Source organism: Natator depressus, chromosome 6, assembly GCF_965152275.1.
Source record: "Natator depressus isolate rNatDep1 chromosome 6, rNatDep2.hap1, whole genome shotgun sequence".
In the NCBI taxonomy this organism is placed as follows: Eukaryota; Metazoa; Chordata; order Testudines; family Cheloniidae; genus Natator; species Natator depressus.
The window spans coordinates 17,975-41,938 of NC_134239.1; the positions used below are offsets into that span (position 1 = coordinate 17,975).

A 23,964-nucleotide genomic window follows, 5' to 3' on the forward strand; every position below is an offset into this window, starting at 1 on the left:
TTCTGGAGATGAGACTATAACTGACACATGCTGCAGGGACCCACCACCCACCTCGCATCAGGGCGTGTTTCTGCGGCAGAGAGAAGGCGCCTGAGCCCCAAACAGCTCACTGAGCCCTGCCCCCTGTATTTCATTCCCCCCAGGGTTTTCGCTCTCACACACACCTGCCTCTGCACCTGCGCCCCCCATCCCCACGCACCCACCTACACCTCCCTCCGATCTCCACGCACACCTACACCCCCCCACACACACCTACACCCCCCCCACACACACACCCAATGCAGGGGGAGGCTCACGCACCAATCTCAGTTGCAGTCAGTGGGGTTACAAAATGAGCATCAAAAGAAAATTCCAGCACATATTCCAACAGTTGCTGGGCTTTGGAGCTCTCTGGCAGAAGCAACACCCCCATTGCAGCCATTGACTTTTTCCACACTCCCCCAGTGGAGCTGGGAGTAGCCATAATACCACCCAGGGCCAGCAGGGGGCACGCTTCAGGTCACACGTCTCGGCCTTTTCCGACCACTCCTCCAATTGTGGTACTTTTCAAAAGAGCAGCAATTGTGGCTCCTGCCCCGTCCCCTTTCCAAGGAAGCAAAGGAAGAGGCTGGAGCGCACACAGCGTTAAGGAGTTTATCTTTTAATGTCAATAAATAAGCAGCTAGAACAGTCTCTTAATTTCCTCCTCTGCGAGCTGCACATTGGCCTGACAAAATGTTTCCATCTGTTCAGTTATCTTTTGCATTAAAAAAAAAAACCCACCCGGTGAGTGAGGAGGTCACTGGGTGTGAGCTGGTAACACAGCGAATGGGCTGGGTGCCCAGCAAGGAAATGGGCTTGACAGGGGGGAGGCGGGATGGGCAGGGGCCGCTAGGACAGACTAGCAGCTCAAAATGTACAGAAGCAAAGTAGCTAGAACGCCGGGAGGAGGGCAGGCAGTTTGCAAGGGGGAGCTTCCCCCCATTCTCCAAACACAGCGGGCAAACCCCCATGATGTCCCCCCCACCCGGCTGGGGGAGGAGAAGGAGGGCTGCTTGCAGCCTTTGGTGGAGGGGAGCAGCTGTTAAATAAGAGGGGGTGGCCGAGGCTCGTGGGGAGGCGAGGGGGCACCGAGCGGTTCTTCACTGTTGGGGTGAAGATGCAGTTTCTCTAGTGGCCAGAGGTGTCACTTCTTCCTCCTCTTCGGGTCTTCTAAACCCACTGTGGGGAGAGAGAGGACACATGAGACAAGGCGGGTGGGGAGGGGGGCGGTCCTCAGGGCCGGGCCAGTGACCAGCCCCAGGTGTCAGGGTTTGTGTCCCAATGGCAGGATGGCCTCCAAGGTCTGGTGTCTAGCCCTTGTCTCACCAGTTGAAAAAGTCCAGAATGACCTGTAATCTGGCCCTCTGCACCACCCTCTTGTGGCTTGCTGCCCCCACCCCCAGGCAGCACTCGAGCAGAGCGGTCTCTCTCTGGGGCAGGGCAGGGCAGGGGCTGACTGGTGCAAACACACAGGGAGGCACTAAGTAGGAGGAACCATTTCCACTTCCCTAGTTAACCAGCAGCTGCTCGGCAGGGATCTCAGCAGTGCCAGGAGCTGCTGTCTCCAGGCCCTATCCTCACCCCCGCAGAGCAGCTAGGGTGACCAGACGTCCCAATATTTAACTCTTTGCCCGTGTGCCAACTGATGTCCTGATACTGTAGGGTTGCCAGGCCCCCGGTTGGTGCGGAGCTGGCAGGCTCTCTACCTGGCTCCACGCAGCTTCTCAGAAGTGGCGATATCTCCCCCTGGCTCCTAGGCACACGGACAGCCAGGGGGCTCTGTGTCCTGCCCCCACCATAAGCACCGGCTCCGCAGGTCCCATTGGCCAGGAACCGTGGCCAATGGGAGCTGCGGAGAGGCGCCGGCGGGTGGAGGCAGCGCACAGAGCGGCCTGGTCGCGCCTCCGCCTAGGACCCAGTGGGAGATATCACCGCTTCCCCAGAGCCTGCTGGGAGCCCATACCCTGTACCCCCTCCTGCATGCCAACCCCCTGCCCCAGCCCTGAGCCCCACCCTTGCACCAGGGGCTGGAACCGAGACCATGCGCCCCTGACCCACGGCTTGTGGTGGGGGCTGCAGCAGGGGCCGAATGTCCCACTCGCAGATTCCTAGAGCTGTGCTCCCCCCTCCCCCATGGCTCGGGGGGGGGGGTGCTGTGAGCCTGCGATATTTAACTCTTGCGATCTGGTCACCTAAGTGTCGCAACTGGTGGAAACAAGAGCAACAGCAACTGGCTCCTTTGGTGGCAGCTGTTGGATGATGGGCCGTGGGGGAAGAGCTCCTAGTGCAGCAGCAGCATGTGTGACAGCATCAGAGTGACACCCCATTGGGTCTCCACAGCCAGGGGGTGAGTGGAAGGGAATGGAGAGGCACAGCGGGGGGCAGGGAAGGCAATGGGGGTACCTGGCCCAGCCAGATAGCGGCACTAAGGCTCAAACAGGCGACACCACCCGGCCCCAGACCCCAACTGCCAAACTGCAGTGGGGACCCAGCAAGGAGTAGCTGGTAAAGCAATGAGATTTCACATGCACCCACACACACACTCTGCAGCGCCCCTTGGCACAGACAGACATGGGGCAGGCAAGGCATGCAGCAAAGGATCGTGGGATACCTGAGACACAGGATCAAGGAGATGGAGGGAAAGGAGATTACGCTACAAGGGGAAAGGATAAAAGAAACCAGTGTTAACAGAGCTCAGGGGAGGAGGTTGTGCGGGAGAGAGGGTTAGTCCAGACCTGCACATGGGATGGATGGATGGAAGGTGAAACCCATCAAGGGCATGGGGCTCAAACCCACACCAGAGCAGCACAGAGTAGGGGGTGGGGGGGCTCAGCAGCAATCTGGCCCAGCCCCTTGGGGAGACTGGAAACAGATACTCCCAGAAGGTAAAGGACACGGATTACAACAGGTGGCAGGGACAGATGGGGTAAAAAACAACAGGAACCCTGACTCTGGTCCCGCTGCTCTAACCACTGTACCCCACTCCCCTCCCAGAGCTGGGATAGAAACCAAGAGTCCTGGCTTTCAGCCCCCACCCCTGCTCTAACCCACCAGGCCCCACTTCCCTCCCAGAGCCAGGATAGAACCCAGGAGTCCTGGCTCCCAGCTCCCCCTGCTCTAACCACTGGACCCCACTCCCCTGCCAGAGCGGTGATAGAACCCAAGAGTCCTGACTCCTATTTTGCCATTCTAACCACTGTACCCCACTTCCCTCCCAGACCTTGGATAGAACCCAGGAGTCCTAGCTCCCAGCCCCCCTGCTCTAGCCCCAAGAGCAGTAAGCACCCGGCTCTGTGCAGCTTGCTCTCTGTGGTGCTGGGGCTGTTCTGGGCCCGTTTGAGCTGCCCTGATGGGTCTGTTACATGGCAGGTGATGCTGATGGTTCGTGGTTAGTGGTATGGAGGGGATGGAAGACAGAGAAGGGGGTGGCACCCTGGTGCCAGCTGGAGCTTGGGGGCAGGTCCCTGCGCTGTGTCCCATTGGGTGGGACTGGCATCTGCACAAATTCACATCACAGCTCCAGCTGATGAATCCTGCTGGGAGGCTCCTATGGGGCTGCAGCTGGGCCAGGCGACCCAGGCCTGCCCCACGGCAGGGATGCATCCTTACCTTCCAGGTAGTCCCGGGCGACAAATTTCAGCACCTCATCCAGGAGGATGACAGGGAACGAGATCTTCAGCACCACAAGCCAGTGGGTCAGGTCCAGAGGTGTCAGTTTGAAGATCATCTGGGTGGGGGGGGACAGCAAAGGGGGAGGAGGAGGTCATGGGGAGAACAAGGCAGGGGAACTCGAGCCTGGGGAAATGTCTCCACAGGGCAAGCCTAGAGCCTCTGGTGCTGGGGATGGGCAATGCCACAGCCCTGGGGAGCAGGGCTCGGGGAGGGGTGGGAGCAGATGAGACCTTCTACCACTGGCGGTGAGAGTAACCCACCCCTCCTCCCCCGGCCTGGGCACTGTGCTGCACAGGCACCTGGGCAGGGCAGCACTTACGGGAAGGGGGTCGACGTAGAGGATGAGGAAGTGCAGGGACATGGAGAGGCAGATGGAGCTCAGCAGCCAGATGTTCACCCAGGGTGGCATGCGCACCAAGGACTGGTTCTCAGACAGGCTGTGCAGAGAGAGCAGCAGAGTGAGCGAGGGGCTGGGCCGGGAGGTGGGGAGGGGAGAGGAGGGGAGGGCAGGGAGGTGTCCTTGCCTGTTGAGGGCGTTGCACATCTCGATGGTGACCAGCACAGACAGGGCCATGGTCATGGGCACAGGCGACTCGAACACCTCGCAGTCCAGCCCCTCAAAGTTCACATTTTCCTCCGTACACTGCATGAAATGGGACTGGGGGGGGAGGGGGGTGTCAAAATGCAGACAGCACAGTGCTGCCAGCCAAACTCCTGCCCCACACGGCTCCTTGCAAGGGACACAGAATCCCCTCCCCTCCCCCCCCCCCGAGCACAGGCTCCCCCAGCTCTGCACTGGGGCATTGGGGCCAGGACTGATTGCTGGGGAGAGCACCCAGCTGAGCCCTCCCCACACACACACAGCACAGGCCCCCCAGCTTTGCACTGGGGCCAGCTCTCACCAGCTGGTGATAGGAGACGCCAGGACCATCCTCTGCATAGAGGAACCACCAGGCAGCGGCACCCACCGTGGCAGCTCCGACGTAGCCTGTGGGCAGAGCAGAGAGGGGAGGCATGAATGCGGGGCAGAAGGGGATGGGGCTTTGCAGGAGAGGGTGGGAGGGCTTTACCGCCAATGGTCATGTAGCGGAAGAAGAGCCAGCCACTGATGAGGGGTTCCTTGGGGCTGCGGGGCGGCTTGTCCATGATGTCCAGGTCCGGGGGGTTGAAGCCCAGGGCAGTGGCCGGGAGCCCGTCAGTCACCAGGTTCACCCACAGCAGCTGCACGGGGATCAAGGCTTCTGGAAGGCCCAGAGCAGCTGTGAGAAAGATACTGTGGGGAGACAGGGGGAGTGAGAGACAGAAGAGGGACAGGGCTGGTGTGTTCGGGGGGGGGCAAGGCAAGGTGTCCCGGATCCCCAGGATCAGTGAGACGCCCCCAGCTTTGCAGCCGTTTCTAGGGATCTCCTTCAGTGTGTCAAACCCCCTGGGGTCTCCCTCTTCCTCCAGGGTCAGCCACACGGCCTCACTGCCTCCTTGGACTGGATCTCTGGGCTGCAGCCTCCTGCTTCCCCCGTGACCTCTGCCCAGCGAGTCCCGCTGAGCCAGACCCTGGCAGAGACACGCCCACGCTGCCAGGACGGTGCCCCTCGCCCAGTGTGGCAGGGACAGTCCCACAGCACTGGCGCACAGTCAGGTGTGTTAGCTGGGCACGGCACAGGGAGCCCTTAGGGTCGCGCAGAGGGGTGCAGGTTACAGCCCAGTCCATTCTGCTCAGCCCAGAGCCCTGCCAGGCTGTGGGGAAACCCTTGGCACAGGCTCTGTCTGTCTGTCTGTCCCTCTGTCTGACCTGCTTGGCAGGTCCCAGGTAAGAGCTTCCAGCAGGCAGCCCTCTATTCCCCCACCCCCACCTCAGCCCCTAGTCCAGATGGAGCTGGATCTCTGCTCAGCCTCCAGCTGAGAGGCAGTGAACCCATCGCCTGCTGGCTGGGTGGGCGCAGCGGTCCATGTCCTGGGGAGGGGCTTCCATTGTTCTGATTTTCCATTGAGGGGGTGGGCCTCAGCCAGCCCATTGGAATCGCCTCTCCCTGCTCAGTCAGTGAGGTGACACACACTGTGGTGAGAGCAAATTTAGCCCCGCCCTGCCCCAGGAAGCCATGCAAAATACAGGGGAAACTGAGGCCCACATAAGACTCAAAAACACTACAGAAAATTCCCACTTCATCACACAAGGCTGGTGTGGCTGCGGGAGGGGAAGGACAAGTTGGGTTTGGGTGGGGGCAAGTCTGGCATGGCTGGAAGGAGGGGAGGGACAAGGCTGGCATGGCTGGGGGAGGGGAAGGGAGGGGAGGGACAAGGCTGGCGTGGCTTGGGGTGAGGGGAGGGGAAGGCTGGCGTAGCTGGGAGAGGGGAGGGGACGTCTGGCATGGCTGGGGAAGAGGAGGGAGAAGGCTGGCGTGGCTGGGGAGGGGAGCGAAGGTTGGCATGGCTGGGGGTGGGTTGAGGGGACAGGATGGTTGCAGTCGGGGGCCGGGGCACTCACCATACGACCTCGCCCACGTTGGAGGAAATGAGGTAGCGGATGAACTGCTTCATGTTGTTGTAGATGGCCCTGCCCTCCTCCACGGCAGACACGATGGTGGAGAAGTTGTCATCAGCCAGGACCATCTCGGAGGCCGTCTTGGCCACAGCTGTGCCAGAGCCCATGGCGATGCCGATCTCAGCCTTCTTCAGCGCAGGGGCATCATTCACCCCGTCGCCTGTCTGTGTGTGAGGGGGGTAAGCCACTGAGTGTGGGATCCCCAAACCCCGCTGACCCCCGCATCCCCAAGCTCACAGTCCCTTAGCACAGCCTGTCTCCTCCTGCCATGGCAGGGACCCTCTTCCCTTCCCCTGCTCTCTGCCCCCACCCCAGTGATCCCGTCCTCACTATGGCACCCTCCTAGGGTCCCCCCTCACCATGGCTGTGATCTCGTCAAAGGACTGCAGGAACTCCACGATCTTGGATTTGTGGGTGGGCTCGACACGGGCGAAGCAGCAGGCCCGCTTGCAGGCCTCGCGCTGCTCGGCGGGGGGCAGGTCGTCGAACTCGCGGCCTGTGTAGGCCCTGCCCATCACCTCCTCCTCCTCGGTGAAGATCCCGATGCGGCGGCAGATGGCGATGGCCGTGCCTTTGTTGTCCCCCGTGATCATGATGACGCGGATGCCGGCGTCACGGCACAACTGGATGGAGCCCATCACCTCCTTCCGGGGTGGGTCCAACATCCCCACACAGCCCACAAAGGTCAGGTCCACCTTTGGGGGGGGAGCTATTAGCACATGCTGCGCCCATAGCAACCCTCCAACCAGACCCCAGCCAACCCCCATCCCCCAACCCAACCCCAACCAGCCCCAATCCCCCCACCACACCCCAACCAAGCCCTGCCCCATCCCGCAACCACTCCCCAACCATCCCCCATCCCCCAACCATGCCCCAACCAGTCCCCCAGCCCCCAAACATGCTCTAACCAACCCCCGCACACTCCCCCATCCATGCCCTCAACCATACTCCCATCCCCCAACCCCACCCCCACTCTCCCAACCAACCCTCCCCATCTCCCAAACACATCCCAACCACCCCACCCCATTCACCCAACCACACCCCATCCTCACTCCCAACTGCCCTACCCATCCCCTAACCACATCCCCACACTCACCCCCAAACCACGCCCCAACCACCTCGCCCCCATTCCCTGAACCACTCCCTAAACAACCCCCCAGCCCCCCACTCCCAGCCCTGAACCAACCCCTGCTTTCATCTCCCCAAACCCTCCCCAACCACGCCCCTGCCTTCATCCCCCAACTATGTCCTAACCAACCCCCATGCTCATCCTCCCAAACAATCCCCACCCTGACCCCTCAGCCACTCTCCCAACCAACCCCCCAACCACTGCCCCAACCAACCCCCACTCTGACCGCCCAACCAATCCCCACCCCAACCCCCTAACCACTGCCCCAACCAACCCCCACCCTAACCCCCCCAACCACTGCCTCAACCAGCCCCCATCCGACCCCCCAACCACTGCCTCAACCGGCCCGCATCCGACCCCCCAACCACTCTCCCAACCAGCACTGGCCCCCCGCAAACACTGCCCCACCATCCCATGGGTGGGGGGGGGGCTGAACCTGACCTCATACTCGACAAACTTGGCGGAGTCCTCCAGCACCATGTCCTCTCTCCTTGGGGGGGTGTCGCGTGTGGCCAGAGCCAGGCAGCGCAGTGTGTCCCGCCCCGTCCCCCACTCCTTGATGATGGTCAAGATCTTGTCTTTCACCAGGGGCGTGAGGGGGACACGGGTGGTGCCCACTCGGACATAGTTACAGCGGTCAATAACCCCCTCAGGGGCACCCTTTGGGAGCAAGAGCATGAGAGAGGGAGGGAGAGAGAGAGAGAGAGAGAGAGAGATGGACGGACGGACAGAGTGAGGTGGGGATAGAGCAAGAGACAAACAGATAGAGCGAGAGACGGACGGACAGAGAGAGAGGTGGAAGGACAGAGTGAGAGACGGACGGACAGAAAGAGAGGCGGACAGACAGAGAGAGAGGCGGACAAACAGAGCGAGAGAAGGATGGACAGAGAGAGAGGCGGATGAAAGGAGCCTAGCGGGGACAGAGCGAGAGATGGACGGACAGAGAGAGATGGATGGACGGAGCCCAGCGGGGACAGAGCAAGAGATGGATGGACAGAGAGAGAGGCGGATGGACGGAGCCCAGAGGGGACAGAGCAAGAGACAGACAGACAGAAAGAGAGGTGGACGGACAGAGAGAGAGGCAGACGGACAGAGCGAGAGGCGGGCGGACGGAGCCCAGCAGGGACAGAGCAAGAGACGGATGGACAATGCGAGAGACGGATGGACAGAGAGAGAGGCAGATGGACGGAGCCCAGTGCAGACAGAGCGAGAGACAGACGGACAGAGAGAGAGGCGGACGGACAGAGAGAGAGGCGGGCGGACGGAGCCCAGTGGGGACAGAGCGAGAGACGGCCAGAAAGAGAGGTGGACGGACAGAGCGAGAGATGGACGGACAGAGTGAGAGATGGATGGATGGAGCCCAGCGGGGACAGAGAGAGAGAAAGACGGACAGAGAAAGAGACGGATGGACGGAGCCCAGGGAGGACAGAGCGAGAGATGGACGGGACAGAGAGAAAGGCGGACTGACAGAGCGAGAGTCGGATGGCCAGAGTGAGAGACGGATGGATGGAGCCCAGCGGGGACAGAGTGAGAGGTGGACGGACAGAGCGAGAGATGGATGTACAGAGAGAGAGACGGATGGACGGAGCCCAGTGGGGACAGAGTGAGAGTCGGACGGACAGACAGAGCCAGAGACGGACGGACAGAGAGAGAGATGGACGGACAGAGAGAGGCGGACAGACGGAGCCCAGCTGGGACAGAGCGAGAGACGGACAGACAGACAGAGAGGCGGGCGGACGGAGCCCAGTGGGGACAGAGAGAGAGAGGTGGACGGACAGAGTGAGAGACGGACGAATAGAGAGAGGCGGACGGACGGACCCCAGCGGGGACAGAGAGAGAGACGGACGGATGGACAGAGAGAGAGGCGGACGAATGGACCCCAGGGGGGACAGAGAGACAGACGGACGGACAGAGTGAGAGACGGACAGACAGAGAGAGGCAGATGAACAGACCCCAGCAGGGACAGAGCGAGAGACGGATGGACAGAGAGAGAGGCGGACGGACGGAGCCCAGCGGGGACAGAGCGAGAGATGGACGGACAGAGAGAGGCAGATGAACAGACCCCAGCAGGGACAGAGCGAGAGACGGATGGACAGAGAGAGAGGCGGACGGACGGAGCCCAGCGGGGACAGAGCGAGAGATGGACGGACAGAGAGAGAGATGGACGGACAGAGAGAGACGGACGGACAGAGAGAGAGGCGGATGGACGCTCCACTGGCTCCGGCTCCCTGACTGGCAGGAGGTCACCGAGAGACAGGGAGGCTGGTACCCAGAAGCCCCTTCTCAGAATTGTGGGGCCATGTGGCTCCCCCGGTGACAAGCTAGGCCTAGTCCTAGTAAACAATAGGGGCATTCCCAAAGGGTTTGGATAAAAGACAGAGCATCCAACCCACCGTAGCTCTGTGACACTGGGTACCCTGGTTTCCGTGGGGATCAGAGGAGGCAGCTGGGGGATACCCAGGGTACCTGGTTTCCGTGGGGATGGGAGCCTGGCACTGACCTTGACGAACATCTTGTTGCTGACAGCTGCGCGGGAGGCCTTGGCAGGGGAGCAGTACACAGACATGGACTTCCTGTCACGGGAGAACTCCAGGGTGAACTCCTTCTTCATCAGCTGCTTAATCACCTGGGGGGGGGCAGAACAGGGGCTAATGGGGGAGCAGTGACCCCCAAAACGCACCAGACATGGAGCCCAGGGCAGCTCCTCCCCCCGACTCAGGGACCACAGGGACAGACCCTAACCGGCCAGCCTGGGGGAGGGGATGGGGGGGAATAGACCAGACCAGGAGAGTGTGACCCCCTGGGGAGCCCAGCACAACACATCTCCTGCTGGGCCAGATGGGAGGAGGCAGAGTAGGTGGGTATGAGTAGTAGGGGGGCAAATGCTCACACAGTTGCAGGCATTGGCATGGTGGGCAGGGGCACTGGGGGGTCCTGGAGGGGGCAGTGGGGTGGTATCTGGGGCAAAGGTCCTGGTGGATGAACACTTACAGAGTTGCAGGCATTGGCGCGTTCCACCTTGGACAGACTCCGCACATCTGTGTTGAAAACATTCATCTTCTCCACCAGGCAGGTCAGAGCCGTCTCGGTGGCTTCCCCCACTTTCTCATAGGCACCCTTGGCCTGGAAGTACATGCAGCAGGTCAGGGACGGGCGTGTCCAGGCAGCAGGGTGGTCATGCGGGATCTGGGTAATGCTGGCAGGTGGGCAGCAGGATGGGGGATGCAGGTGGCCCAGGTAGGGCCGGCACTAGACCAAATGTCACCCCAGGAGAGGAGCATCTTCAGCACCCGCACCCCCCACATTTGTTAAACTTCTGAATACCTTATATTTTATTGCATTTGTAGCCCATTTCACAACTGTGAGGCACAATGTGCATGCATGATTTATCCCCGTCATATAAGACAATAAATTTGCACGCTAGGATCTGTAAAATCTGTATTTATTCATGCGATATATAGGCAGATAAAAAAAATTGTTTCCTTTAAACTTATAGAAACCTTTTAATTTTAAGAATAGCTGAAATGTACTAACATCAAGAAATGGAACTGTGCACTGACCTTGGGTGGACCTGTATTAGTTAGTGTTACAGTAGGTGACAGGTTTAGAAAGTTAACCCTAGTCCTTTGGTTCAAAAGGTGGCTTTTCTCGCCTTTGCCCTCATGAACTGAAGCCCAGCATCCGAGAGATCCAAAGACTGGCCAATGGTATTTTCAAGTGATAAAATAGCAAGTGATGTCAATCTCTCATTGGCCGTCATCAATAGAAGATGTGTTTTAATGAGCCTGAGCTTTGAAAAACTGCACTCACCACTCACAACTGTGACTGGCAACATGAGCAGAATCCTCAAAGCTCTCCACACATTAGGAAAAGAGTCTTTTAGCTCTGCATCATGAATGAATTGGAGAAGTTGGAGTGGAGAGCGCTTACCAAGTGGTAAAATGTTATGGATGTGGTCCAATTTGACATAGAGGTCTTTATCATTGATGTCCGAATATTCCCCATGTGTCAGCATCCGGTGAAGGTTTGTACAATTGTTCAAGAGTGTTTTCCTGTCTGCCAGCAGGTTATTAAGGTCATACAACACCCTCCCCCCGATCTTTTCGCGGTGCTTCATTTGTCCGAACCTTTCTTCATTGGACACTCGAGCAGTGTCAATGAGTGAGCAATAAAATTCCCTCTTGAATTTTAATTCTGAGCATCCCATCACCTCATCTCTACCCTCGTAACCAAACTGTCTCTTCTTCCGGTGAACATGAGTTTCCTTTAAGACAGGCTCGACTCCTAAGTTTTCTGCCATTTCTTTGGCAGCAGTGATGGCATCTTCAAATCAAAGCCACAGCAAAATCAAGGCAGCTTCTCATCTGTAAGGGACTGCGGAAGACCTTGTTACGGCCTAGCTAGGGAACTTACGCTTTCTCGAGGCCGCCCGGTCACTGTAGGACATGGAGAACCAACTTTAACCGGTTTGAGGCCGGTTTTGTCTGCCTTGCATGGCCCGTTGCCAGGTAGCGGAAAGCCCCCTTAGGGAAGTACCTAATTATATATTCATGAGCTGTTTCTGTGTACTGCTTATTATGGCTCGCTGGTTGCCCCTTCGTCGGACTCCGTCCCAGGCAAGTGTGCTGGGTTCTCCACCTCCGTGACAGCAAGCTGGGAGTCCCCGTTGCGGGTGTGTCACTAACCTTCAATAAAGCCAATAACTCGCTGCTTAGCTGCGCGTGGGTCTCGTTTTCTCAGAATGCCTCTGCCGGCCTGTGGTGCTGCGAACACCTTGGCCCAGAACATCATCAAAGTAGTAGCGATCACAATGTCCATCAATTGAGTTTCTAGTGCCATGCTTACAACATTTGCTTGGAACAGGTTATCATGCCAAACCACAATTGAGACCAGACATTTGAAGTCAGTGATCTGGTTTGCCAGGCTTGGCACCTCATGCTGCATTCCGGCCTTGGCTTTACTCGACTGCGACCGTTCCGTCAAGCATTGTAAACCTCAGTCACTTGGTACCTCACACTGTCAATGCGACTCTCCCAGTGAGTGTCACTTAGCAACTGCACCATTAGATTTGTAACACTGTCCATGAGGATCTTCCACCTGATAGTTGATGCTGAAAACCAGACGTATATCTTTTGCAGTACTCCAAAGAGAGATACTGAATCTAAAGATGACAAAGCTGTGTCTGACATAACCAGGTTGAGGGAATGGGCGCCACAAGGCACGAAGAAAGCCCTTGGATTCAGAGCAAGGATCCTTCCCTGGCCACCACTGTTTCTTCCCTTCATGTTCGCGCCATTGTCGTAGCGTGGCCACAGCAGTCCTGAAGCTTTCATAGAATCATAGAACATTAGGGTTGGAAGGGACCTCAAAAGGTCATCTAGTCCAACCCCCTGCTCAAAGCAGGACCGATCCCCAATTAAATCATCCCAGCCCGGGCTTTGTCAAGCCTGACCTTAAAAACCTCTAAGGATAGATTCCACCTCCTCCCTAGGTAACCCATTCCAGTGCTTCAACACCCTCCTAGTGAAACAGTGTTTCCTAATATCCAACCTAGACCTCCCCCACTGCAACTAGAGACCATTACTCCTTGTCCTGTCGTCTGCCCACACTGAGAACAGACGAGCTCCATCCTCTTTGGAACCCCCGTTCCGGTAGTTGAAAGCAGCTATCAAATCCCCCCTCATTCTTCTCTTCTGCAGACTAAACAATCCCAGTTCCCTCAGCCTCTCCCCATAAGTCATGTGCCCCACCCCTCTAATCATTTTTGTTGCCCTCCGCTGGACTCTCTCCAATTTGTCCACATCCTCTCTGTAGTGGGGGGCCCAAAACTGGACGCAGTACTCCAGATGTGGCCTGACCAGTGCTGAATAGAGGGGAATAATCACTTCCCTCGATCTGTTGGCAATGCTCCTACTAATGTAGCCCAATATGCCATTAGCCTTCTTGGCAACAAGGGCACACTGCTGACTCATATCCAGCTTCTCGTCCACTGTAATCCCCAGGTCCTTTTCTGCAGAACTGCCACTTAGCCAGTCAGTCCCCAGCCTGTAGCAGTGCATAGGATTCTTCCATCCTAAGTGCAGGACTCTGCACTTGTCCTTGTCATCAGATTTCTTTTGGCCCAATCCTCCAATTTGTCTAGGTCACTCTGGACCCTATCCCTACCCCCCCAGCATATCTACCTCTCCCCCCAGCTTAGTGTCATCCTCGAACTTGCTGAGGGTGCAATCTCATCTTATTTTATTCTCATTCAAAACGTTCATGAATAGTTCTGTTAGGCCTTTTCCAGTAGAGTCGGAAACAGATGAAGTGTTCCTTTCCTTGGATACAGCCATCCTCGTCGTCAACAAATCTTACTGTAAATGGCATCTTTTCACGGCGACTGTTGGGAGAGCAGTCCATTATTATAGCATAGTACTTTGCTTTGCTGAGCTGCATCAATGTGGTAACAAGCACCTTCCTTGCCATAAAGTCAATCAATTCATTTTGAATTGCTTTGCTACAGTAATGGTCCATTGCTTCTTTACGAACTACTCATAGTAGGTGTTCAGGCATGACATCGTCGTATTTCGCAAGGAGCTCTACCAAACCAAGGAAATTACTGTTATGTTCAGTGAACAACTTATCCAAGGAGCCCCGGAAAGACAAATTATTCTTTGCAAGGAAGAGCATTGGTGTAGTTTGGGGGGGGGGCTGTAGGGAGGGCACTGCCCCCCCAAAAGAGGCGAGGTGCGGGGAGTTACATGGGGTCATGTGTCATTTCACGTCCCCATTTCTGCGAGCGTGGTGCTGCCCTTCAAGGGCAGGGGAAGGGGGGCTCTGTCCTTCCCACACTGTGCCTCCCCCTCCCACCCTCTCCACATGGAGCAGATGTTCTCCAGGTCTCTGCCTTGACAGCTGGATGCCGCCTCCTGGGTCCCTAGTGCCTGCTTGTTTCCTGTACAAGTGGGAGTGCCTGTGGGGGCAGAGGCAGGGCAAGAGGTGGGGTGGGGTGGGGGGAAAGAGACAGTGGAGAAGGGGGGGTGGGATGTGGAGGGGAGGGGAAGAGAAGGGGAGGGATATGGGGCATGGGACAGTGGGGAGTGGAAACAGGAGGGGATGGGGAAGAGAAGGGGATATGGGAATGGGCGGTGGTGGGTGGGAAGCAGGAGCCCGGCATGTGGCATCCCTGGGACAGCAGCAGCCTCAGCAGGGAGCAGCGACATGCAGTGCCGGAGCGGCCGCCAGCACCAGCTGGAGCTCCCCTGTTAAGCCATCCTGTCCCCCAAACCAGTGAGCCAAGGGAACGGGCTTCAGTGTGTGAGTGTGGTTTCCTCCCCCCCATCCGCCCCACATATAACAGTCAATCTATCCCTACAAGGAAGAGGGTAATTGAGATCAGACGCTCGAGCACGTTCCTCCAGTGCTGAGTTGCTACGTTAATAATGCACTGGTTTTCTGCACCTGTGCATTTATTCAGCTTGAGCCTTGACTCGACCTCCATCCATTTGGAGTAGGCTGTAAAATGGCTGAGTGACTTTTCATGTTGCTTCAGAACATCAGCTAAGTTACGCCAGTAACTTGTACCCAGAAAATGCAAGCAATGATTTGGCATTCTTGTCAAATGTTTTGCAACAAACCCAGAACACTTTGCCTGTTGCTTTCGAGCATACTAGCCAACGCCGATTCAGTGTCTCACCATTCTCGAGCACTGTATCACAGTGTGACTTTGAGAAGTGTCGCTTCTGCTCATTTACTGGAAATATCAAACCCTCTATTTTCCCCGCCCCGTTCCAAATTGTACGATCCATATCGGCAGAGTTTAGGATCGCCGGCCATAAAGCAAGATCTGATGTATCGAGTTGTGGTGTGCAATTTTTCTCACTGCTGTTTCATCGTGGAAGGCTGATTCTTCTTTATCATTTCTCTCCTTTTAATGTAAACCAGATTTCTCTTTGTCATTACTTTTCTTCCTTTTCATGTGAGCCACATTCTTCTTTATCTTCACTCGCCTTTACGCCGCCAGGAAAACTGGATGACTGTCCATCACTTTCCTCATATTTCCATTGCTTATCTTTTAGTAAATCCGCTAATTCCTTAGTAGTAGGACTTCCATCATTTGTTGTTACTAACAACAAAAACAGCACCCCAGTGCCTGCCCCTAAATCTGGCCATGGGCCCAGGTAGGAGTGAGAGGGATGGGGGGTGAGGGTGACCTAGGAGGGAGGAATTCAGGGTGACCCAGGCGGGGTAGGAAATGTGGGGTGCAGGGTGTCCTGGGGGGTGCAGGGTGACCCAGGTGGGGCAGGGAATGGGGGGTGCAGGGTGACCCAGGCAGGGTGGGGAATGGGGGTTGCAGGGTGACCCAGGTGCGGTGGGGAATGGGGGGTGCAGGGTGACCCAGGCTGGGTGGGGAATGGGGGGTGCAGGGTCACGCAGGTGTAATGGAGAATGGGGGTTGCAGGGTGACCTGGTGGGTGCAGGGTGACCCAGGTGGGATGTGGGGAATGGGGGGTGCAGGGTGACCCAGGCGGGGCGGGGAATGGGGGGTGCATGGTGACCCAGGCGGGATGTGGGGAATGGGGGGTGCAGGGTCACGCAGGTGTGATGGATAATGGGGGTTGCAGGGTGACCTGGGGGTGCAGGGTGACCCAGGCAGGATGTGGGGTGTTCACCTCATTGTAATCCAGGGAGGAATCATTGCAGAGGGCACAGATAGTGGCCAGTTCAACCAACCCATCGTACTGCCCAGCCTTCACATGCTTGTCATTCTTCAGCCTGCAGAGACACAGGGTAGGGGAGTGAGGGGGAGATGAGATGTGGGAAAGAAAGGGGGGTGCACAGAGATGAGGAAGGGGAGGGAGGGACAGGGACACACAGAGATGGGGGAGAGAGGGGACACCAAGAGGCAGCAACGAAGGATGGTGACAGATTGCCCCAGAGGGGAGGTCAGCGGCAGAGTGGAGTCATGGGGATGGTGGGAGTGTGGGGGTTGCACGGTGGCTGAGGATACTGGGGGTTTGGGTCATGGGAGATGCTGGAATTAGGGATGTCAGGGGTCATGGGGGATGCTGGGGTTGGGAGAGTCAGGGTGTGACATCCTGTACTGCCATGTTCAGCACTTTTATATGGTTATGACATAATTTTGTACAAAGTATACCTTGTGAGGTATTATTTGAAAACTCATAATCTGCTGAACATCGTTGTCCCGTTAAAAGGTATATAAAAGCACTGCATGTAAAATGATGAGCTTTTACTATAAGTGCGTTGCTAAAATATGTTGTAATTCTGGAGAACACCCACAGACTTTCTGGAGGATTCTCTGCTCCTTGAAGTCTTTAAACCATGGTTTGAGGACTTCACTAGCTCAGACATAAATGAGAGGTTTATCGCAGGAGTGGGTGGGTGAGATTCTGTGGCCTGCGTTGTGCAGGAGGTCAGACTAGATGATCATAATGGTCCCTTCTGACCTTAATATCTATGAATCTATGAATCTATGACTAGCTCTCCAGAAAAAAACAAAAAAGACTGAGCACAAGTGCTCAAGAGCCATTACCTGTTTAATCGGGCATTCAAAAGAAGGGGGGAAGGTATAGACAAAAGAATTTACAATTCATATGAAGGACAGTTTACAGACTACATATGCAATGGAACTGCCTAACCCCATGACCCAGCAAGGATTTTTCCAGCACAAGGGGTTGGGGTATAAGAATAGAGAACACACAACACACAAATTACCTCTCCTCCCCCACATCCACTCATGGCAGCAAGACCACTTGAAAGACAATAGGAGAACTGGGGGTAGGGGCGGTAGTCCTGGTTGGGAGGCTTTCCAATTAACACAGACTGCTGAAAGTTTTTGGGTGAAAGAAACCTTTTTGGTTTAAAACTATTAGCCTGGGTAAAGTTTAGGAAATAGATGAGTGTTAATCTTGTATTTCTTCTGTAACCCATTCTGACCTTTGTGCCTTAACACTTATAATCATTTAAACTCTCTCGTTCTCCAGTTAATAAACTGGTTTTATTGTTTTATCTAAACCAGTTGAAGTGTTTGGCGAATCTCTAGTCAGGTTAACAAGGCTGGTGCATGATCATTCCCTTTGATGGAATGACGGACTATTCACGAGCGTACACTGTTCGGGGTGGGGGTCCTGAGCAGTGTAAGATGCACATTTCTTGGGTGCAAGGCTGGGGCTAAGAATTTGCAGGTCATAGTTCAGGAGTGGTTGGGAGCACATTCATGTAACTTTTCTGGGAGTGACTGTACATGCTAATGGCTGTGTGTGCGCAGAGTCTAGAGAAGCTGCTTGTCATTAGCAAGGCTGTGAAAGAGGCACCGTGGGCTGGAGAGTTAAGGGGACACAGCAGTTTAGTGGTTCAGGTTTTACCCTGGGGCGTGTCACACAGGGGTCATGGGAATGTCAAGAGTCATGGGGCATGCTGGGGTTAGGGGGATGTCAGGGGTCAGGGGTCCTGGGGTTGGGGATGTCAAGGGCCATGGTGGATGCTGGGGTCAGGGGCCATGAGGGATGCTGAAGTTCGGAGTGTCAGGGGACGTAGGATGTCAGGGGGATATCGGGGGTCACTCACACTTCTCCCTCAGGGGCGTAGGTCGATCCGGTGATGCTCAACTCATTCAGGGAACAGACATCTCCCTCCACCTTCTCAACAACAAACATCTGCCAAGAGACACAGAGAGACAGGGTCAGGGCTGGCGGCCCACGGGGATGTGGGTCAGGGACACATGGGGGGACTGTCCAGGGAGGGGGGGCGCCCCTTACCTTGCACACAGACATCTGGTTGGTGGTGAGGGTGCCGGTTTTGTCGGAGCAGATGACTGAGGTGCAGCCCAGCGTCTCCACGGATGGCAAGCTCCGGACAATGGCGTTCTTCTTGGCCATGCGGCGGGTGCCCAGGGCTAGGCAGGTGGTGATGACCGCTGGGAGACCTGCATGGGAGGGGAGCAGAGGTTAACGTCCAGCTTGTTACCATGGAGTCACTGCCAGGGCCTGCTCTGGACCGGGAAGGATCAGGGCTGGGAACAGCTGGAGTATGTTCATCTCCAGAGGGCTGCAGATGGAGCCCGGACACTCGGGCCCTGGAATGGCTCCAAAGAGCAGGCAGACCCTAGGCCCCGCAGACACACAGACTGACCTTCAGGAATGGCGGCCACAGCCAGGGCCACGGCGATCTTGAAGTAGTAGATGGCACCGCGGATCCAGGAGCCGCCGTGGACGGGGTCGTTGAAGTGGCCGATATTGATGAGCCAGACGGCCACGCAGATGAGCGAAATGACCTTGGAGAGCTGCTCCCCGAACTCATCCAGCTTCTGCTGCAGCGGCGTCTTCTCCTGCTCCGTGGCTGCCATCTCGTCCCGGATCTTCCCGATCTCGGTGCCCACCCCTGTGGCAATGACGATGCCCACAGCCTTGCCAGCTGCCACATTGGTGCCCTGCAGGGGGAGGCAGTGAGGGGTGTTGGCAGGGGAGGAGGAGCAGCAGCACCAACAGGGGGTATGCATGGAGACCCTGTGGAGCCCAAAACAGGGGACTGGGGCAAAGCTCTGTCTGGCCAGCATGGCTGGGGGCATTGGTGACCCCCAAGGGCAGGTCTCTAGTCTGGGGGCGACCCTGGGGAGTAGCTCTCTGGCTGGGTGCAGGGTGGGGGAAACCCGGGGATAGCTCTCTGGCTGGGGTACAGGGTGTGGGTGACCTGGGGGGGTAGCTCTCTGGCTAGATGCAGGCTGGGGGTGACCCGGGGGTAGCTCTCTGGCTCAGTGAAGGTTGGGGGTGACCCTGGGGTAGCTCTCTGGTTGGGTGCAGGGTTGGGGTAACCCAGGGGAAGCTCTCTGGCTGTGGTACAGGGTGGGGGTGACCTGGGGGGGTAGCTCTCTGGCTGAGTGCAGGGTGGGAGTGACTCCAGCTGGGGTGCAGGGTGGGGATGACACAAAGTGGGGGGGTTTCTTAATGGTTTGCATGAACACTGTGGGTGCCTCAGTTTTCCTGTGTGCTGCATGTGGAACAAGGGGGTGGGTGAGGGTGTTTGTTGTTGCAGAGGACCAGGTACGACCTCGCCTAGCAGCCTGGATCCCAGACAATGGCCTGGAGATTGGGTACCCTAGCAACTGGTGGCTGTGAACCCTCCCCACCCTCCAGCTTGGAAGTCAGCTGGTTCAAGCCACTGGGAGGACAATGGGCTGAGGAGACAGGACCCTGGTGACCTGACCAGCCAGTTCCAGTCAAAGGGGAACAAAGGATGGAAGAGAGGGGGTCCCAGGCAGTACCAGCAAGAGATTTTAGCAGGTATTGGGTATCGGAAAGACTTGGGGCTAGCCCCGACCCTCCAGAGATGGGGGTGGAGCTGCGCTCTGCTCCTTAAAGGAGCAGAACATGGCTAGGGAGGGCATTCATTCTTTATATGGCTTTAACAGCACAATGAATATGCTAACAAACTTAAACAAAGGCTTTGTTTAAGTTTGTTAGCATATGTATTGTGCTGTTAAATTGGCCAGGAGACCTCAAGAGGGGAGGAGTGGGAGAGGGGGGAACGGAAGGTGTTTAAACAGTGTTTTTGATTCTGTTTCTCCCCATTGGTCTGAATTATCCGTGACATTCATACTGCATCACATCAAGTCCAAATCATTAGAGGAATGCTTGCACTGACAAAAGGTTTCAGAGTAACAGCCGTGTTAGTCTGTATTCGCAAAAAGAAAAGGAGGACTTGTGGCACCTTAGAGACTAACCAATTTATTTGAGCATAAGCTTTCGTGAGCTACAGCTCACTTCATCAGCTGTAGCTCACGAAAGCTTATGCTCAAATAAATTGGTTAGTCTCTAAGGTGCCACAAGTACTCCTTTTCTTTTTACTGACAAAAGGATGTTTGGATTCTGATGTCAGCCCAATTCTGCAGCCTGACAGGAATCAGGTGTTGTCCCCAGTGTACCTAGAATTCTTTACAGCCAAACTAGTCTAACATGCATTTTGCTAACTGGAACTGGAGCAGCAAAACAAATTTAAAAAATGCCTTATTTTCCATCTTTGTGGGTGAGAGAACTATAAGTGAAGAGTATAATGCTCGACACTGATGACCTTAAACCAGCTGCCTCAGGAATCTGCCAAGAACTTTGCTGAAAATATGTCCCTCCTCTTAGCAACGGAGCTAAGATGTATCACATATCTGCCCACCTTTAGTCGAAGGAAGCTCCTTCTGATCTGACAGCTCAGGCATTGTCATTTTCATCCAGAACAATTTACAAACTTGGAATCTAATCCTGTAAACCCTTAATCATTTGATCAATCCCATTGAAGTGAATGGGCCTATTTGCATGTCTGGACCACTTTTGTGGTAAGAGATTCAGGAGTCTGTTTTGTTCCTATAAAGGAAGTTGAATCTCCCATTGAAATTCAATGTTTGGGTACAATACCATAATGCAGTTTAGGATACAGTTTTACTTAAAATTTGTTTTTTAATAAGTCATACATATGCTGAAATGGCTCCTCACCTAACTCCCATATTCCATATAAACAGACTAAAATACTACATACTTTGGGGGCAAGTCAGTAGTTAAGCATGTTGATATTTGTATATACAAACAGCCATTTTATCACTGTACTGGAAAATATAGCTGAACTTAATTTTCTATGGAATTTGAAGAAAGTTTAACAGCCCCAATTGTTTTCTGTGTTAATCAGCGTGAACCTGAAAAAAATACATGCCTTCTAAGAGAAAAGAATCAGTCCACACTTACTGAAAAAAAAAATCCTTCTAACTGGTGTTCAGAAGAGTGCTACAAGACACATACATAACCTCATGAGCAGAGGGCGGAGAGGATACCCTCCTGTGATGTTGCACTCCATATGATTTTAAGAAAATATGCTAATGAGTATGAATATAATGTAACTGGAATATGCTTCATGCAAAAGGTCTCATGTAAGGTATCATGCATCTGATGAAGTGGGTTTTAGCCCACGAAAGCTTATGCTCAAATAAATTTGTTAGTCTCTAAGGTGCCATAAGAATTCCTCGTTGTTTTTGCTGATACAGACTAACACGGCTACCCCTCTGAAACCCATTACAAAGCTTATAACCTACTGAGTGTGGTCATCCTACTTGTATAAATGTATCACTCTTGTATCTGCAACTAGAAATATTAAATACAACTCTGAGTTCCTATTGTAATTATGCAAAGTGTGGGCCATTAATGGTGGTTTGGAATCTTGATAGCTCCCATCAACTAGGACAATTGGTTGTAAATGGCTCTGTTTACTTGCAAGCCTTCCTGTGAGTCAGGCCAGGAAGAATGAAGGCTTGAGGTCTCACAGGACATGTGACCATGTCACCTAGTACTGGAATCCATCTTAAACCTGGTGCTTTTCCATTTAGAAGGAGGGGTGAGGACCCAGAGAGACAAAAGATTCCCGCCTTGTGCCAAAGCTATATAAGGGTTGGAACAGAACAAAGGAGGTTCCAGTCATGAGAAATCCCCTAGTTACCACCTGAGCTGGAACAAGGACTGTACCAGGGGAAAGGATTGGGCCCAGACCAGGAAGGTCTGCGAAAGAAGCTTATTGGAACATCTCTGAGGGTGAGATTTTATCTGTAATCAGTTTCTTAATGTATTGGGCTTATACTTACGTGTTTTGTTTTTTTTCCTTGGTAACTTACTTTGTTCTGTCTGTTATTACTTGGAACCACTTAAATCCTACTTGTTATTCTTAATAAAATCACTTTTGCTTATTAATTAACCCAGAGTAAGCAATTAATACTGGGGGAGCAAACAGCTGTGTATGTCTCTCTATCAGTGTTATAGAGGGTGGACAATTTATGAGTTTACCCTGTATAAGCTTTATACAGAGTAAAACAGATTTATTTGGGGTTTGGATCCCATTGGGAGCTGGGTGTCTGGGTGTTAGAGACAGGAGCACTTGCTAAGCCATTTTCAGTTAAGTCTGCAGCTTTGGGGGTGTGGGTCAGACCGTGGGTCTGTGTTGCAGCAGGCTGGCATGTCTGGCTCAACAAAGCAGGGTTCTGGAGGCCCAAACTGGCAGAGAAAACAGGCTCAGAGGTAGTCTCAGCACATCAGATGACAGTCGCAAGGGGGATTCTGTGACCCAACTTGTCACACCTTCCACATTATGACCAGCAAAATAATAATAATAATAATAAAATTTCAAAGAGGCAGAGGTTCACAGATATGAAAACCTAAAAACCTGTGTTATGCTTTAAACTACCTCAGCCCATGCCAGGTTTATGAACATTAAAAAGTTAACTGCAAGGAACATTGAAGCCCATTAACCTGAATGGGGCCAGCCAGTCTGCCCCCATGGACTAAAGGTGCAGTCACACCTGAACAGCTCAAAATTAACCTTGCCCCTTTAGGCTAAATGGAGTCGTGTCACTGGCTCCATCTCTGTTGTTACATAACAGATAAAACTCCAGTGGGGCCTGGTGCTGGCACAGAGGGTCTCAGGTACGTGGTGTGATTTTTCAGAATCTCTTTTGGGACTCGTCATGTAGGTGAAATAACTGGTACTTATGATTATGCTATTTCTATGCATGTGTATTCATCTTGGTATCTGAAGTTATGAATATTAGCTATGTTTACTACATGTTTGCTCCTGTGGTAATGCCCACAAGGTATTTAGCCAGCACATGAAGGGACAAGTCAAGCTGAATTGCCCATTAAGGAATACTTAGCTCACACTGGACCCTGGAAAATGCCTGTCTACACTTAATGGACTTTTTGTGAATGTTCTAACTAGAATATGGGTGGGGGTGATGGACATGTAAGTTGCCCATGTGACTCCAAACACCATCTTTCACAGTGAGAATAGATTTCCCTTTACTTGGCACTTGGCAGAAGCTAAAAGGCCCTGGTCTGGAAACATATCTATTTTGCCTTTCCTGCTCTGTCCTCTTTCCTGCTCCAGCCTCTGGGCTATGAACATATACTAATGGGAGCATTCTAACCAAGGGACTGAGGACTTTAAGGTAATCTGGAGCCTTGATATTCCTTGATCCTTTGCAGATGGACTTATGAGCTGGAAATGGTACAGAGACTGTTCTAACCTCATTGATTGCTGATTTCTCCCTTGCAATGGACAAAGAACAGATGTTTGCTGACTTTCTCATGAGTCAGCAGCCTTTGACAGCTGTGGTATAAGCAACGTAGCCCTTGCTTGAGTGGTTTTGTTCTTTCCTCTCCAAATGTCAAAGCCTGCTCCCATTGAACTCAATAGCAAAACTCCTTTTGATTTCAATGGGAACAGGATTTGGCCCCAGAGATCAGAGAATGTAATTTTGATCAATTGCTTATCTGTCCAGAGACAGTTCTTATGAATGTTCTGCCAGGCTGATTCTGATTTCCCCTCCTATATGTCATGCTGAGGAAAATAATAAAACAATTTGGGCTGTAGTCCTATCAAGATGTACATGGCACACACAGTTCTATGCCTCTTTTCCATCAAACTCAGATGGTGCAGCATCTTTGCTTTCCTAGTGCCTGGCGGAGAGCAATACTTAGATAAAGGCAAGCTGGCAGAAGCTTAATTTGAACATAAGGGAGGCACTGATAGCATGTTAAGGGAAAGTGGGGTGATTATCCCTCCTATCCTTCTTTCATTT

General features: G+C 54.1%; 1 protein-coding gene across 2 annotated transcripts in view; it reads right to left on the reverse strand.

Annotated features, from left to right (window-relative positions):
* Positions 1–717: 717 nt before the first annotated feature.
* ATP2A1 (ATPase sarcoplasmic/endoplasmic reticulum Ca2+ transporting 1) overlaps positions 718–23,964 on the reverse strand; it is a 34,187-nt gene continuing 10,940 nt past the window's right edge. The window contains exons 8-22 of one of the 2 annotated variants that reach the window (XM_074956702.1): positions 18,495–18,792; positions 18,122–18,288; positions 17,931–18,019; positions 16,016–16,118; positions 10,353–10,484; positions 9,862–9,987; positions 7,803–8,021; positions 6,592–6,927; positions 6,176–6,396; positions 4,764–4,966; positions 4,596–4,681; positions 4,218–4,351; positions 4,013–4,130; positions 3,631–3,748; positions 718–1,200 (exon numbers count right to left, since the gene is read on the reverse strand). In XM_074956702.1, coding sequence (XP_074812803.1) covers positions 1,166–1,200; positions 3,631–3,748; positions 4,013–4,130; positions 4,218–4,351; positions 4,596–4,681; positions 4,764–4,966; positions 6,176–6,396; positions 6,592–6,927; positions 7,803–8,021; positions 9,862–9,987; positions 10,353–10,484; positions 16,016–16,118; positions 17,931–18,019; positions 18,122–18,288; positions 18,495–18,792 — 2,385 coding nt within the window. In that variant the 3' untranslated portion in view covers positions 718–1,165. Of the gene's footprint in view, positions 1,201–3,406; positions 3,749–4,012; positions 4,131–4,217; positions 4,352–4,595; positions 4,682–4,763; positions 4,967–6,175; positions 6,397–6,591; positions 6,928–7,802; positions 8,022–9,861; positions 9,988–10,352; positions 10,485–16,015; positions 16,119–17,930; positions 18,020–18,121; positions 18,289–18,494; positions 18,793–23,964 lie in introns of those variants that run through there. The other variant, XM_074956703.1, reaches the window with a different exon arrangement.